At 40.6% G+C, this 17586-nt stretch overlaps 1 protein-coding gene across 1 annotated transcript; it reads left to right on the plus strand.

Moving 5' to 3' along the window:
* The first annotated feature begins 390 nt into the window (after nt 1-390).
* LOC146548512 (uncharacterized) lies at nt 391-15326 on the plus strand. Its single transcript, XM_085263358.1, has 13 exons — nt 391-523; nt 5938-5979; nt 6234-6275; nt 6525-6575; nt 6663-6886; nt 7420-7456; nt 7545-7586; nt 7984-8025; nt 8972-9013; nt 9770-9823; nt 10346-10488; nt 14243-14306; nt 15109-15326. The coding sequence occupies exons 1-12, from the start codon at nt 391-393 to the stop codon at nt 14294-14296; spliced, it is 906 nt and encodes a 301-aa protein (XP_085119484.1). The 3' UTR covers nt 14297-14306; nt 15109-15326.
* Nucleotides 15327-17586: the final 2260 nt, after the last annotated feature.

Raw genomic sequence — 17586 nt, forward strand, 5'->3', positions numbered from 1 at the left:
AAAAACAGCAGCCGTGTCTTTTTATCTATAAAACAACAGCAAGTCTGACATTTTCAGTGACCAGTCTGAAGTCTGCAAACATGCTCATGCTGCAGCACATCACAGACCATAGCATCACATCTGTGAGACTGTGGTACACAAAGCCTTAAAGTCAGGAAAAATGGCAAGGCCTTTTCAAATAAGAAATAAATAATTTATTACATTCTATAATCCTTACAATATTTAACTGACAGAGAGTAAGTGAGCGTCTATAAATACATAATAGTAGTGCATATGTTTTGCGGGTGTGTTTGTGTTTGTGGTTAGCTGCTACTTCCTTCATGCTCATCTCTTGAAACAGCTGCGTGACAGAGGCGGAAGCAGATGGTTGAGGCTTTTAGTTCTCCCAAAATGTCCACAGGTACTCAAGTTGCAACACATGTGAGATATAGCAAAGGAGACCGAGTGGATGGTGAAGAGAAAAGCCAAGTGGAGATTCAAGAACATGAAGACTACTCCATCAGTCCTGGGTTACAGGAAAATGGTAAGCACTGGAAATTTTGTGGTGCAGCAATGAATGCTGACTTTCACATTCAACACCTAAAATAGCTTAATTAGCTTAAGATGCTTTTGAAATTTTTTATGTTAATATGATTATGAAGTCTCCTTTGAAACCTTATTTAGAGATAAAGTATCTGAATTTCAGGAGTGAGACCACACCTCCAAACACGCTCCTTCTGGTTCTTATCTATGATCCCCCAATTCTAGAGCTGTTCCTTCTCGTTTTCGTGCAAACACAGTTTGCTCTCGTCCGTTCTCGTGTGAACACCTTTGGAGAAAGTCTTTAACACAGCTTATTTTACAAGAGTAACATAATTTTACCCATCCTTCCATTTTCTTGCAATCACCTTCTCATTAGTGGTGGGACAATCAATCCAAATATTGATTGTATCGATACTAAGTCAGTGTTGGTATCAGATCGATACTGGCCTAGTGAGATCGATTCTTTACTTTAAGTTCTGCTCTTGTTTCCAATGCTGTGCTTTCGGCAAAGACAAAACAGCCAAGTCGCCGGACTCGCCGCTCCTGGGACAGCGCCAGAGATGGGGGTTGTTCAGTTGTTTACATGATAATTATATTTTCACCTGTTGTTTTTGTTGTTGAGAATTTTAATTGTAATTTTTGTATTATAGTTTCTCAACAGTACTCATTTTAATTGTTTTACTGGTTTTGGTGCACTTTTATTTTTAGAAAGAAATACTAAACGAAACCATCATGGCAGACCCAATGGCATTTTCATGCTTCGCAGCATCATTTACTCTTACAAAAATCACACGGTTGCTGTAACATTACATTCAACGGCTGCAGCCCTCCCGCTGCCAGCTGTACACATCACCACCAACAACAACTTTGTCCTAATTATGTCCTGGGTTTTAACTCTTTAATAACACTATTTAATAATAAAATTAAATATTAGCAATTCATTGAGTGTCAACCTTTTTTATTTAAAAGTATCGGTATCGGTTTGACACCAAAATATGCAGTATCGCACACCACCACTTCTTTTCTGTCAGCACATCAGACAACGAGCTACACAAGAAACTGAATACCATATGAACTTACTAGCAGCTTTCTCACTGGCCGACAATCTGGTCTGCTATGTTTATCCAACCAGTCGTCTCTCTGCTAAATCCAGTTATGAAGTAACCACATCCATGCAATTCAGCAAGATCACCCACCAGCAAAGCTCATAGCAGTTGCTTTGAAACAAGGCCACAGACCGGGAGAGTTAGCGGAAAAGCCAACGGACACCAGCGCCGGACCCAGAAGCCACAACGTACCCATGCTTCTGTAAAGTCTCCTGAATATCCTTCCATTAAGGATTCAGACTGGACCAGCTACAACTGCTTCCATTCACCAGCATTCTAACTTTCAAGGGTTCTTAACCACACAAATCTAAATGTCAATCCAAAGTCTTCTTACTTGCAAAAGCAAAAATTGCAGCTCCAACAGCAAAAGTTACTGCATACCTTGTAGCTCCACCCACCCATCAGCGCCAGCTAGCAAGCTCAGTTCTGTGCAACTGCCTCCTAACACCATTTAATAACTGGAAATCATTTGCTAGTTCCATGCTCTGCTGGTCCTCCATTGCTGTTTATCTCTGCTAGTCATGGGATGCCAGTTTTAATGTATAAAGCGCCTTGAGGCAACTTTTGTTGTGATTTGGCACTATATAAATAAAATTGAATTGAATGTTTTCCATCCCTCATTCTGCAAAGTGCAGTTCTCCTCTGATCAGTCTCTCAGTTTAACCAGCCCTTCAGAAACTCCCCACCCTCTGTTCATTTCAGAAATCGGCACATTAGTTATCACTACCTTACCCAAAGTAAATTAACCAGCTAGGCACCCCCTCTCAATTTCTACTCAAAGACAAACTCACATAAGCTTTCACGAGCCATCAAGCCATTACCTCAAGTCTTAAAATCCTGGCATGCATCACTGCTCTCTGTCAGAGCTTCAGTTAAGAGTCATGCCACGTCGCTATCTGATCAAGGGTTCCCCTCATTAAGGTCTTATATTGTCCGAAATTTCCTTTGATCTCTTCTTACGCCATTCCTGCCGAATTTTACGACTTCCTCCACTCCACTATATGGAATCCTTGTGTTAGGGGCTGGTCTCCGTGTCTGAGTAAGACTCATCAGCACGGTCGATGAGTCTTACGAACAAAGCTCTGATACAAGGCACACAACAGCACCCATACGTTGCTAATATAGCAGGGAAAACAGACAAAGAAATCATAATTGACATAATAAAACCTTTCCCTTGCCCAAAGACAGAGGTCATCCATGCTTCCAGTGGGTTGTCAACTCCTGAATGGTCATGCATTGTGGTGGACAGCGTCTTCAGGCCTTCCAGAACTCTGATCACAGAGCCATCGGGTGCTGTGTTATTAGGAATAAAAGTACAGCACTCCCTTTTTCTCCCAGCAACATGTCCAAAGCATTTCTATTTTGCACTGCCATTAAAGATGTTGGACCCGACTGCAATAGTCTCTGCAATGCCTTCCTCCACCTGTGGTGAATGTCGGTACTGCGGATGCCATATTGGAATGTCAGATTTGAGTTCAAAGGTCACAGGGGAGCAGGTGGTTAAGCCAACATCAGTAGGCCCCTGTGACCACAATGTGTCAGGAAACTGTGAGAGGCCTTTAACGACCTCTGGATGATCTGTCAGTTCCCTGCCATGTGTCCTGGAATGGGATGATGTTCCAACATAGTATCATCTGTGTGAGATGTTGAAATTCTATAGGTTTTAGTACTTGGGGAGAAGGAGACATCAGGAATCTGTGTAGGTTGCCAATCAGTTGCTCGTGACGCTACGCGTATCATGGGACTGAAGTCCTTTGCTTGGTGTCCAGAATGAACCACTAGAGACACATGAGGCACAGACTCGTGACCCATTTGGAACCAGCTTTCTTGTTCTTCCGCCAAGTGGACCAGGGCTGCTACCCCCTGCGGTCCAACATAAATATCCCTGGTAGAGACCTTCCATACCTTCCCCTCCAGGAATTCATGGAACAGGTATTCATACCACTCAGTAATTTCGCGGTCATAAAAGAGCGTCACATGGTATGGGTCGATGGGTGGAGCATATATTGTCCAGGGCCATAATCCAGGGCCGCCAGAGCTGGAAGTGTGCCAAGATGCCATCAGAGGTTGTCAGATGGGCTCAGTAGATTTCTGCTGTGCGGTCAATGTCCTCAGACAGCAGCCACTGTCCTCTCGTGCCTGTGGCCACACAAGGAAGCGGTGTGCCATCTCTCAAAGTCACTGTTAAACCATCAGGCCCACACATGATCACAGCTCTCAGTTTGATGAGCAGGTCTCGCCCCATCAGGTTCACAGGCACTTGCGCTGAAATGACATATGGATGAGCCACTGCTTGCTTTCCAATTTCAGTCTTTAAAGGAATTACCTGCCTTTCCCCCTTCTCCCCGGCCTCCCTGTGGAGTGTGTCACTGCTGCCAGTCCGAGCTGTACCAGTCAACCTCCCAGATCGGCATTTGGGGTCTTCGTCCAGGGATCATGTGTGGGTTTGGAGCCTGATGGAATGGACCACCCCTTCCTCCCTGAGGCGGGCCCATATGCTGCTGTATTTGTGGCTGCTGTGGACAGTCTCTCGACCAGTGCCCAGGCTGATAACACATCAAACAGACACCTCTAGGCCCATGACCCGCTCCAGGCGCACCCCTTCCATAGCCCGGGGCACCGGTGGGCAGCCTTGAACTACCATTACCTTAGGCGAGCCAGTTGATTTGTTCTCTTTCTTTCTCTCACTTACCTTCTGTCTCGCTTCTCCCCAGTTGAGCTTAAGAAATTGTTCCTGAAGCTCCTTTAGGTCCACTTTCTTCTTATCTTTCTCTTATTAATGCTTCCCCAAATAATGCACCAGGTGTCTCTCCCAGCGATTTGCATCTGCCCCTTCTAAGTCAGGGTAATCTAAGATTTTTTCTCTTGCCTTTTCTGGTACCCCCTCTAGCATAGTCTTTCTAAACGATACCTGGGGTCGGATATTTTTGACGCATGGAATTCCCAATCTGCTCCTGCATTCGAAAAAAAGGGTGTGGAGTCTGGTCTGGTAGTGAAAGCTGCCAGTATTTCTTCCAGTGCAGTAACTGTAATGCACCGGCCAGCTATGGCTCGGAAATCCCCTACCCCATATGGTATCTTCTTTCACCCCCTGCTGCAACCACTAGGGGCATTTCTAATGCAGATGCAGGGAGCATTGCGTGTCACTCTTCACTCCAACTTGGTCACACACACCGATTATTTCCTTCCACATTTCCCGTATTTTACCATCCTTACCTGTTGGGTGTCCTCAATGCATCACCTAGTTTCTCTTTTTGCTTCTCAATTGTCTTGCATTGAATTTCTTCCTCTGTTGAACTTCTCACTCCTCTAATAATCTCCCCTCGTTCAGCAATTATTTTTTAACTGACCTGGAATTCCCTCTACTTACCACCAGATGTCGCCGTCCTTGTTGCTCCTCCTTCATCTCGCCTATGAGTCCGCCCCCTTAGGCAGTCTCCTTCACAGCTCGCTTTGAGGCACTTCCTCCTCTGCCGATTCAGGACAATGCCCTAAATCAGCACACAGAGTGGGTGCGGTCCGCTCTTTTAGACCTCAACCACACCAGAACAATGGACCCACAATCTTCAGATCACGGCACAAATTACTTAAACTGCAGCACGGCGTCTAACCGCGGTTTCTCTTTTTCCCAAAACACAATCAAATTATACCCCCCAATAAACTCACAATTTACAACAATTAGTTGGCCTCCCGTCACATTTTCCACACACACCACAAAAACACAATCTTAAACTCAAATCTCTTAGTTTCTGCACTTACTCCCAAACTTCTCTCGAGACCCCGACTCTAACGGGGATTTTCCGACACCACAAACACACTTTAGACTCCAATTCCTTTATTACTTCAATTTACTCCTGAACCTCTGTCGGGGTGCCGAATCTAACAGCAATTGCACACACTCTTCACGGCCCTCTAGTTGCAGCAGACACTCCGGTTCAACCCAGGACTGAATTTAACTGGCCCAAGCAACCAGTCCTGCGTTTATGCAGACTTGAGTCCGTAACGGGGACTCTAACCCCGACTTAGTTATTTTAAGGGTTTCAGTCTGAAGGTTACCAACCTAGTCCTCCTGTCCCACGGGTCTTGCCCTCGCATCCAAGAGCCTGTGGAGCAGCCAAGCCCAGAACACACACGCGGCCTTTAGCCGGTGACAAGGCCTCTAACCCCAGTTTTCTTACAGTAGGCTAAACATCAACCTGAAATTCTTGACAAACGTCTCCTGCTGTAACGGACTAAGACAAACATAATGAATGAATAATGTTAAGTCGCAGACAGAAAACCTGAGTACAATTTCAATGCTCTTTTTCAGAAAATGCAAATAAGATGACAATACCAAGTACAACAGAGAAAGGTTAGGAAGCTCTTTTTTACCTAAAGTTTTAACAATCAAATACTTAACTACAGAGATAAGCTGTTTGGTGAAGTGTAATCACAAAGGTATTGGAGGTTATGTATTGCATGCCACTGTATGTTTATTAGTGTTTCCTGTCTCTTTGGGGTTTCTTTTGGTGTGTGTGTGTGTGTGTGGGGGGGGGGGGGGGGGGGTAGCGAACAACATTAAGTCGTCCACAGAAAACTCAAGAACAACTTCCACTTATTTTCCAGAGAGTGTAAACAAGATGACAACACAAAGTACAACTGAAAAAGGTTTAGAAGCTCATTCATTTAAATTTCTTAAGCAATCCCTTTTAAGAATGAAATGTTTAGCTGTAATTGTAATTTTATGATGAAAAATGAAAGAGGTGTTTATGTTTTGCAGGCTATTTTGATAATCATTATATGCAATGCAAGGATATTAATTTGGTACTGATCAACATTTTCTTTGGTTTAGTGCATTTTAGTAAATTTTAAGTCACCTGCAGACAACCAAAGTACAATTTTCATTATTTTTTTCAGCAACTGTAAACAAGATGACAGCACAAAGTACAACAAAGAAAGTTTTAAAAGGTAATTTTTTTTTGTTATAATCAGTTTTAACATTTAAATGTTTAACTAAGTCACTCCGCAGAGTACAATTTCAATGCTCTTTTTCAGAAAATGCAAATAATGCAAATGCGGTTGTGCGGTCAGCTGAGCGCACCATCCGCTCCGAGCTCCCTGACCTGCACTCAATCTACAGCAGGCGGTGCTGGACCAAGGCCAGGAAGATCGTGAAGGACCTCAGCCATCCCAACAACAGACTGTTCTCTCTGTTGAGGTCAGGAAAGCGATTCCGCTCCCTGAAGACCAACACAGAGAGACTGAGGAGGAGCTTCTTCCCGCAGGCGATACGGTCTCTCAATCACACCACCACACAGTACTGACCCACACATACAGTTCTTACACACACACTGGACTTTCTGGACTTTGGTTTTGCACAACACTGGTCACTATATTCTTCATTTCCGGTTAATACTTGTACAGCTGCTGTTATTGTGTATATATTTATTTATATTTAGATTTCTTCATACATTCTTATATAGTTCTATATTGTGTATTTTGTTGTACAGTTATTTTATTTTCAACTTTAATTTATATATTTATCTTTATCTTATTCTTCCCAGTTAAATTTACCCTTCATTCTAATTTGTGTTGTACAGTTATTTCATTTTTAACCTTAATTTATATTCTATTCCTTCCTAGTTAAATTTACCCTTTTTAATTTTTCATATTTATTTCCTTTCTTATTCATAGCCTTTCCTTTTTTGTTTTCTTTAGGTCACGAGCAGTTGTCCAAGCATTTCACTACATATCGTACTGTGTATGACTGTGTACGTGACAAATAAAATTTGAATTTGAATTTGAATTTAAGATGACAACACAAAGTACAACAAAGAAAGTTCAAAAAGGTAATTTTTTTTTTGTTATAATCAGTTTTAACATTTAAATGTTTAACTAAGTCACTCCGCAGAGTACAATTTCAATGCTCTTTTTCAGAAAATGCAAATAAGATGACAACACAAAGTACAACAAAGAAAGGTTAGGAAGCTCTTTTTTACCTAAAGTTTTAACAATCAAATACTTAACTACAGAGATAAGCTGTTTGGGGAAGTGTAATCACAAAGGTATTGGAGGTTATGTATTGCATGCCACTGTATGTTTATTAGTGTTTCCTGTCTCTTTGGGGTTTGGTGCACGTGTGTGTGTGTTTAAAAGAGCCTACATTTTTAACATTTAAATGTTTAAATACAATTATATTTTTGATGAGGAGTGAAATAGATTTTACAGTTTATGCTTTGCATGACATTTGGATGATCAATTTATGTTTATTTAGGGATATTTATTTGACGTTTATCTGCATTTTCTTTGGTTTTAATTTTAACAAATGTTATATCACCAGCAGACAACCAAAGTACAATTTCCATTCTTTTTCCAGCAAATGTAATGACGACGACAACAAAAAGTGCAACAGAGAAAGGTTTGGAAATACATTTATTTATTCATTTAGACAGTCAGTTTTAAGAATCAAATGTTTAAAACTAGTTTTATTTTTTTTTAATTTTTTAAATCCAGTCCTGTCTGGCAGCTTTTGCAATTAGAATTATGAGTTGAATGCACTGTTGTGCTAAACACGTTCTCTATAGACTCTTCTTGTTCAGGTGTTTCTTTTATCTGTTTATTTATAAATTTCTATTCATGTTATTTCGCCTATTACATTATATGTGCTATAGTATGTCAAGGCAGTAAAAAAGGGGGTATAGAGGAAGATTTAAAGACCAATAGTACAAATATAAAGGCACAATGCTTTGCCAAATGCCACACTTGTAAGAAATACAAACTTACTGCCGCTACAACACCAAAATTCAAAAATGGACAGTTATATAAATCAGTGACACTTGTGGTGTGTGTGTGTGTGTGTGTGTGTGTGTGAGACAGAGAGAGAGCACTTAATTTCAATTTGGTAAATGTTAAATCTCAAGACAAGACTTTTTTTAATGAAGTTTTTGAAGTTACTTTGTGTCATTATCCATGTGTTTGATTTTGTGCTCCTGTAGAAGAAAATATGAGTTTTAGTATATTTATTCTAACTGTGAGACATTGGTTACTTCCATCCATCCATCCATCTTCATCCACTTTATCTGAGGCCGGGTCGCGGGGCAGCAGCCTAAGCAAAGAGGCCCAGACCTCCCTCTCCCCAGCCACCTCCTCCATGTGTCATTATCCATCAATTTTAAAACTGAAATGTTTAACTACAGTTTAAATTTTTATAATAATATAATTATTTACACAATTTAAGAATATTTATTTGATGTTTACCTGTGTTTTATTTGATATTTAATGATTTAAATTAAATGATGATTAAATGATTTTTAATATATGTCAAATAACCAATAACCCTTTTAGAGTTTCTATTCTTTTTTTAGCAACTCTAAAAAAGATGACAACACAAAGTACAACAAAGAAAGGTTTGGAAACTCATGTATTTATTTGTTTCAAAAAATCACTTAACAATCAACTGTTTAAAGGGATGTTTAATTTCTTTGATGAAGACTGAAAGTGTCACGGTTTGCGGGGGCAAGCCGTGTGGAATATATATAGGACCAAAAGGCGGCAGCTCTGGTGCAGGTGAGTGTTTATTAACAACAAAAATGCAAACAACAAAGGCGCTAGGAACATGAAACTGAAACCTAAACTGGGTAAACTAACAACACAAACCAGAACCGAAGATGCAGGGAGATCCGGAGAACTATACACGGAGAGACGCAGGGAGACCGAGGGGAAACAACACAGACGAACCAGCAACAACTAAGACAGAAGACACAACTTAAATACACTCAGAGAACACAGGGGGATTACATACAGGTGGGGACACAGCTGGGAGTAATTAACATGACGAGACTAGGGAGGCAAACTGAAAACACTCACATAAGACACAGACCTTCACAATAAAACAGGAACTTACACATGAAAGGACACAAACTAAGAAACGCGGACTAGATACAGGAACACACGGGCAGAACAGAGTAAACACTAACCAGAGGAAGAACAGAACCAAAATCGCGAAGAGAAAACACAAAACGCTGGGTCAAAAGGACCCAGGATCATGACAGAAAGGTTTTACGGTTTCTGCTTTACGCAAGATTTTGACCATCAATTTATGTAAATCAGCAATATTTACTTGATTTGTATATGTGTTAACTTTGGTTTTCATTACATTTCAGTTTATGTTAAATGGACTAAGAAGATGATGACGACACGAAGTGCAACTCAGAAAGGTTTAGAAATGTCTTTTTTTTAAAACAGTGACTTTTAACAATGATATTTTAAAATATAATTTGACTGAAAGAGAGTTTAAAGTGTATGATTAGTGCAGTTTTTACAATCGATTTATGTAATTTAACTATATTTACTTGTTGTTAACCTGTAGTTTCTTTGGTATCCAATGCATTTTAAAAAATGTTCAGTCCCCAACAGATAACAAAAACACAGCTTCTATTTCTTGTGTAAATTTCAAGAAAATGACAAAACAAAGTAAAACAAAAGAGGATCAGAGACTGATTGAAAGTTTTATTTTAATAATCAGCTAAAGTAATCAATTTTTAACTGTAGTTGTAATTTTTTGATAAAGAAGGATCAAAGATGACAACACAAAGTACAGCTGAGAAAGATTTTCTCTCATTCTGTCTTTTTTGTATCTTTGGCTCTGAAGACATTTTTAATTGAACCTTTCTAAGTTACACAAGACTGCAGTAAAATTTATTTTCATCGTGAAACTAAATGATATACAACCCTTGCAGGATATAACTGTCCTGTAGGATGGCTGAGGGCAGGATCCAAATGTTACTATGAATTACATGACAGGAGAAGTTCGCAGGAGAATGAATCATACTGCCAGAGAAGAGGAGGAAGTCTAATTGTCGTAAATAGTAGAGAAAAACAGGTGGGTGTGTTTACACTTCTCAATTGAAATGTGACCGAATATTGCTTTTTAAATGCGTTATTTGTTGAGTGTTACCGCATCTGTGCTTTCAACCAGATACAGAATCTTTAACTACCAAGGAAGCAGGTTAGCACAAGCAGCAACTGGTTAATCAAAGGAACAAAACTTAGAACAGAATTTCAGATATACTTAAATATGCTTAAATGATCATTTATGCATATTTGTCTTTTTTTTCGGGGGGGTTCAAGATGACGCCAATGCTTGCCGTCTGTTCCTCCAAATCTGTTTTAATGGTATTATTCTGCTGTGACGTCGACTCCCTGCTGGTCTATGATTGCTAAGTTTTACTTAAACTTCGGCTATCTCCCAATACTCTGGTGTGTAGACTGGAAAATGCACACAAAATACTGCCTCCACTCCTGTCGTTGGTTCCTACTCACCTGCTCCATGTACCTGTGCCATCTCCCCGGAAGCGAGGTCACCGTCGCGGCAAACAGAGTGGGAGATTGGTGAAGCTGAAGGCCTGTTGAGCGTTTGGTTCTGCTGTTTCTTCCGGTGCTCCTAGCGTTGCCTGCCGCCCCCCTTTTCCCTGGCATCTTCATAAGCCATCCTATGCATATCTGGTGCCTCTTGCTGGCTCTGAGATGTTCCCACACCCCCTCCCATCATACCTGTCCACGGCAGTGCAGAGCGAATCTGCAAAACCTGCCGTATGTTTAATGAGCTGATGTCTGGTGACTGTTCAACTCCGGCCAAATTTGGCCTGGTAAGACTTTCATCCTTAAGGAATATTTTTTGTTACACTACTTGGACTTTCTCTGCCTAACTGAGACGTGGACAACTGCTGGTGATTCCAGCGCCTTTGCAGAACTTTAGCCTTCAGACTGCTGCTATTTTAAAGTCCCACGCAGATCTGGTCGAGGTGGAGGAGTAGCTACCATCTTCAGAAATCGCTACAGGTGTAAACAGGTTTCATTGGAAATTTATTTTTCCACTTATTAACTGTTGCTATTTGAAATAGCCTATTCTCCCCCTGTACTGTGCACAATAATATACAGGGCCCCAAAATACAGTAAGGGCTGTATAAAGGAATTTGCTGCATTTCTAACTGAAGTCACGATAAAATATGACTCCTTTCTTATTGTCGGGGATTTTAATATTCATGTGTGCTGTCCAGAAAAGCCCATGGTTAAAGACTTTTTGAATCTTACTGATTCTTTTAATTTAGTTCGATGTGTGTCTGCATCCACACAACAGTGTGGCCACGCTCTCGATCTGGTTTTAGCGCACTCACTGCCTGTTTTAAGTCTCTGACCTGTTTTCTCTGATCATATGCTGGTTCTGTTTTACATCTCGTTATCTATAAATGAATTCAGGGGGCATGTCCCTGCTCAGCCATCTCGTTTGTTAAATTTCTCTCCACCTTCTATAATCAGTTCTCCATTCCCGAGACACTCCAAAACGTAGAGGAACTCAGTTCTTGGTTTCATACCACTTGTCAGACTGCCTTGGATATTGTTGCCCCTCTAAAAATCAGGCATCCTAAGACCAAGTTTGGACCCTGGTTGAACAATGAAACCTGTGCTGCGAGGCGTGAATGTCATAGGGCTGAGTGGAGATGGAAAAAAGATAACTTACAGGTCTCTTTACAAAATTTAAGCGAGCGCTGGGCCTTATATCAGTACACAGTAAAAGAAACAAAGAGGAAAGGCTTTGCTAACATTATTTTGGTAAATTATCAGAAACCACATACAATGTTTAACTCAATTGAGACTATTTTATGCCCTCCTTCTTCTCTCAGTTTTGAGCCTTCACTTCTTTATGAACAACTTAGTTTTGGCTAGGGTACGGATTATTTTGCCCACATCTGACCAATTTGTCTTTCAACAGTTTGAGTCGGTTATTGTTGCTCAGCTACAGGAGGTGGTGGATCATCTAAAGCCTGTAGGCTCACCTCACGATGCTATCCCTCCCCGTTTTCTGAAAAACGTTCTTTCTACCATATGTTCAACTATTGTAACCATTTTAAATAGCAGCCTTACCTCAGGTGTGGTTCCAAAGAATTTCAAAGATACAATTTATTCTAAAGAAACCTGGGCTAGATACAAACGCTGAAAACTTCAGACCAATATCTAAGCTGCCCTTTTTATCTAAATTCTTGGAAAAAATAGTATATAACCAATTGATATATAACCATGCTTGAATGCACAAAATATTCAGGAGATTTTCCTATCTGGTTTTAAAGCAATGCATAGCACTGAATCAGCACTTTTAAGAGTTTGTAATGATATATTTTAATTTGATTCTGGTGAAAGTGTCATTCTTATTTTACTCGATTTAACTGCTGAATTTGACACTGTAGACGATGAAATTTTAATCTGTGTGTGTGTCCGTATAACAGGTGTGGCTCTGAAAACGTCTTATTTAACAGATCGAACCTTTTCAGTTCGCTTAGGAAACTGAGTCCTCCCGTGCTCCGCTGTCTCATGGAGTACCACAGGGTTCCATTCTGGGCTCTATCCTGTTTTCGCTTTGTTTACTTCCCTTGGGCTCAATTTTTAGGAGACACGGGCTCTCTTTTCACTGTTATGCAGATGACTGTCAGATTTATGTTCCTCTTAAAAAGAAAAATGGGTCGTCTGTAAATCGCTTGCAAACATGTCTGGAGCATGTCAAGTCGTGGTTGGTGCTAAACTTTCTTTGCTTTAATGATTCTAAAACTGAAGTAATGATGCTTAGACCTGCCTCCATTGGTGTTCTGTGTGTTGATTTGCAAATCCTGAAATCATTTTGTAAACCAGAGATTGTAAATCTAGGTTTTAAAATGGATCCTGAACTTAAGCTTGAAGGCCAGATTAGGTCGGCTGTAAGGTCTAGTTTCTTTCATCTGAGGCAGCTGGCCAAAATTAAGCACGTTCTTGCGCCACAGCAATTTGAAACAGTAATCCATGCCTTTGTAACTGTTCGGCTGGATTACTGTAATTATGGGGTGAGTCGATCTTCTGCTTTTCTGCAGCTAGTCCAGAATGCTGCTGCACGTCTTTTAACTGCCACTCGTAGATGCGAGTATATGACCCCAGTTTTATGTTCACTTCATTGACTGCCCGTGTATGTTAGGATCCATTTTAAGCTGCTTTTTATTTTTTTAAATCTTTGTCCAATGCTGCCGCTCCGTACCTCTCTGAGCTTCTTCATCCATACATACCGTCCAGGTCCCTCAGGTCGGCAGACCAGCTCCTCCTGAGTGTGCCTGTAATCGTAAGTTCAGAGGGGATTGTGTGTTTGTGGTGTCAGCACTAAAATTGTGGAATGAGTTGCATTTACATGTTAGACGGGCGCCTTCCTTATCACTTTAAAATCATGTCTTAGAACATATTTATTTACCCCGGCTTTCAGCACAGCAGGATTTTTTGATGTCTCTTAATCTGTTCGTTATTAATTATATATATTTTTAATTTTAAGGTATTCTATATGTAATTTAAACTGTTTTCTCTTTGTTTCATATTTGTAGCACTTTGGCCAACATTGTTGGATGTACAGTGCTTTATAAATAGAATAAAGAAAGATCTTTCTTTAATTGCTAGCTCCAATTCCCAGGAAACAAAGTCAAACTCTAAACGTGTACTGTTTGCATTCTTGCTCTTCACTTTATTATAGAAATAACTTATTTAACTAATTTCTATTTTTTTTTTCACTGCATAAAATATACATTTACAAAGTATGGCAACTCTTCCATGTTTTTGTCTCTGTGTAGAGAATACTTCATGGGGAAACAACTGAGGAAGTTCAGCAGTGTGGGATCCAATGACAAAATGCAAGTATGGCTTATCCTTCCATCTCAAATGTGAATGGGATTTTGCACTGCACACTAATCTGCCATTAAAACCACTGACAGGCATACTAGTGGTGCCCATCACAATAGGACACGCAGAGTGGTTCCAGCTCACCAGAATCTCGTTAAAAAGGTGCTGTACTGTGTTTAGCAGCTGGTGCTTGGTGGTGTGCAGAATCATTTTAATGATAACAAAATAGATCTGATTTAATAAGTTTATGTTTGTGTTCATATACTAAGAAGCACTTAAATGAAAACTGCTACGGTGAGAAAGATAATCTAGTAGCCACAAACATTTTCTGGTAGAGAATTAGATTAAAGCAGAATTCTATAAAGACTTCTGCATAATTCTGTTACCAACATTATATGGAATGTTGCAGGAAAATAAGGAAATGGCAGACTACCACCAAATATGTATTCTTTCAACATTAGTCTCTGGCTAAAACCAGGCAAGTACGCTGTGTTTCCTACCAGCTACCGTCCAGTATCTCTTTTTAATGTTGACCTTAATGTAATCTGCAAAGCTCTCTCACAAAGATTAGAGACAGACACCATCTCTACTTTTAAGATTAGGCTTCAAACTTTCCTTTTTGCTAAAGCATATAGTTAGGGCTGGACCAGGTGACCCTGAATCCTCCCTTAGTTATGCTGCAATAGACGTAGGCTGCCGGGGATTCCCATGATGCACTGGGTGTTTCTTCTTCAGTCACCTTTCTCGCTCACTATGTGTTAACAGACCTCTCTGCATTGAATCGTACTGGTTATTAATCTCTGTCTCTCTTCCACAGCATGTCTTTATCCTGTCTTCTTCCACTCACCCCAACCAGTCACAGAAGATGGCTCCGCCCCTCCCTGAGCCTGGTTCTGCCAGAGTTTTCTTCCTGTTAAACTGGATTTTTCCTTCCCACTCTCAACAAATTGCTTGCTTACAGTGGGTCATTTCATTGTTGGGGTTTTCTGTGTTTTCTTTGTATTATTGTAGAGTCTTTATCCTAAAATTTAAAATGCCTTGAGCTGTTGTTGTGATGTGATTCTCTATGAATAAAACCAAATTGAACTGAATTGAATTGTTTTTGAGGGGGGACATAGGTTACTGACGTGGTACACTCCTGGCTCGATCTGGGGTGGGTTGGGGACTTGGCCTTATGGGGCACTCTGTCTCTGGCTTTTTTGGGTCTGGCTTTGCCTGAGGGGCGTGTGTCTTCGCTGATGTGTCGCCAGGGTTGTGGGCTGGTACATGCATGAATCTCAGCATCATCGGCTAAAATTCATATGAACTTCTGCTACACTTGATGTAACTTAACTTGACCATGAAACCACAACAACTGCGTTCCAGTCACACCCTGTTCTTTACTTTAAATCACAAAGCATCAAACTAACCTGTTTATCTTGCACTAACTTGAAGAGGATTTCCATGCAGACTTTAAATAACACAGTCCACCACAGTGAGATTTGCAGCATGTTTGATAATATGAACGTTACATTTACAGAGCCAATATCTGATTTACAAACATGATGACTTATACTTAGGGATGGAAATCGAATTGAGAACTGGTTCCCACTGTTTCAATTAATTGGAATTGTTTGCCATTTTTACAAACGATTCCCTTATCGATTCCAGTCGCCTCAAAAGACATCACCACGCTGCGGAGCGTCATTTACCTGGCAGGAAACACGGCGCCTATGCGGCACAAATGCTCAAAAGTTTGGTTATACTTTACGAGAACAGATGACAACAGGGCAACTTGCAATACTTGCAAAGTAGACATTTCATTTAAGGGAGGAAACACTACAAATATGCAAAAGCATTTGCTCATAAAACACGCGATGACCTTAAATGAATGTCATGTTTTTAATTCCACTCGTGACTCGTGTATCTCAACCCAGCAGCAGCGGTAACGTTTGCACGTCCTCTCCCGTTAATGCGGCAGGTAAATAATCAACTAACAGTGCATATTATGTTAGCGCGATCTGCCTTATTACAAACCTGCCATTACTGTGCATTTAGGTGACCGTGATGAGACAGACAGAGTCTGGCTCAGATGCTGGCAGTTCTCACTGCAGTCTACCGGCAGCGTCTCCTTTTAGTCCAGAATAGATGAATGTCACTGAGCAGTGACTCAGTTTGTGGTCAAAGGCTTGCACCTATTTGCCACAGCAGATGCCCCCGATTTTCATTAAGTGAATGTGTTTAATTGTAGGCAGGGACATTAGGCAAGGCAAGATACCCATCCCTAGTTATAGCTGGAATATGTGTCCTTGTTTCACATTCTTTAAGCATAAGTGCCAACAAACGACTAGGACGCTCTGATTCAAAATAGTACTTCTGTCTAGTTCTATGCAAGAAGAACTCTGATTTGGACAAGGTTATTGCATCATATTCTTCCTTCAGTGAAGCTAGGAGTGTAGACTGATCGTCCGACTGGATAAGTTTTTGCAGATTCTGTAAAGATTCTATCTGATTTTCTGAATTGGACACCTGAGCAAGTTTGTTTTTGCCAGCATGGAGGAGAATGAGATGGAAAAGCCACGAATGAAACATTTTGTAGCCTCCCATAAGACTTGTGGGTCGATATCTTCATTAGCACTGATATCTAAAAGATCCTTCAGCTGGAGCTTAAGCAGGCTGAGAAAGGTAGAGTTAGTTATTACATTGAGATAGATAACCATTTGCACTCACATTCACACTGGTGGGCAATTTCGAATCACCAATTAATCTAACCCCATTAACTGCATGTCTTTGGACTGTGGGACTAAACCAGAGTACCCAGAGAGAACCCCCACTAATACAGGGAGAACATGCAAACTCCACACAGAAAGACTTGTGATGGTGGAACTGAACTCCTTCTTGCTGTGAAGCAAACATGCTAACCACTGTTCCACTGTGCTACACGGCCAATCTGATTACAGTCTTTAAGAGTTTCATGATTCATAGTTCTCTTTCAGTTCTCTTGCAGATGTAATAAATCATAATTCTCTTTTTGTGTTACTCCTGTGAGGCTGTTTGTGGGCAGAGATTTTTCAGATATGCTTAAACATGAAGCTAACTGAAACCAGGTGTTCTGTTAAACACACATTCGGAAATGGCCACTGTTTATAACACAGTTGTGTGAACTGAAATGTCAAAAGTCTGCAGGACCAACTCTGGTGCCTCATTCAATGAACACAGCTCACCATTAATATTATGATCGTTCATTAAATATCAGGGAAAACATTGTTGACTAAGCAACACTGTGTTCGGGAAACACATGCCAGCTGAACTTAAA

Source organism: Mchenga conophoros, linkage group LG22, assembly GCF_057382185.1.
Source record: "Mchenga conophoros isolate Kocher_MC1m ecotype Shallow Benthic linkage group LG22, M_conophoros_male_GT1.1, whole genome shotgun sequence".
Taxonomy (NCBI): Eukaryota; Metazoa; Chordata; class Actinopteri; order Cichliformes; family Cichlidae; genus Mchenga; species Mchenga conophoros.

Excerpts from the sequence above, each read along its gene's own strand:
- LOC146548512 (XM_085263358.1), top strand. The coding sequence starts at position 391 with ATGTCCACAGGTACTCAAGTTGCAACACATGTGAGATATAGCAAAGGA. Across the intron at positions 6,887-7,419 it reads GACTGAGGAGGAGCTTCTTC|ATGACAACACAAAGTACAAC; the intron begins CCGCAGGCGATA and ends TTTGAATTTAAG. Across the intron at positions 9,014-9,769 it reads ACAAAGTACAACAAAGAAAG|TTTATGTTAAATGGACTAAG; the intron begins GTTTGGAAACTC and ends ATTACATTTCAG.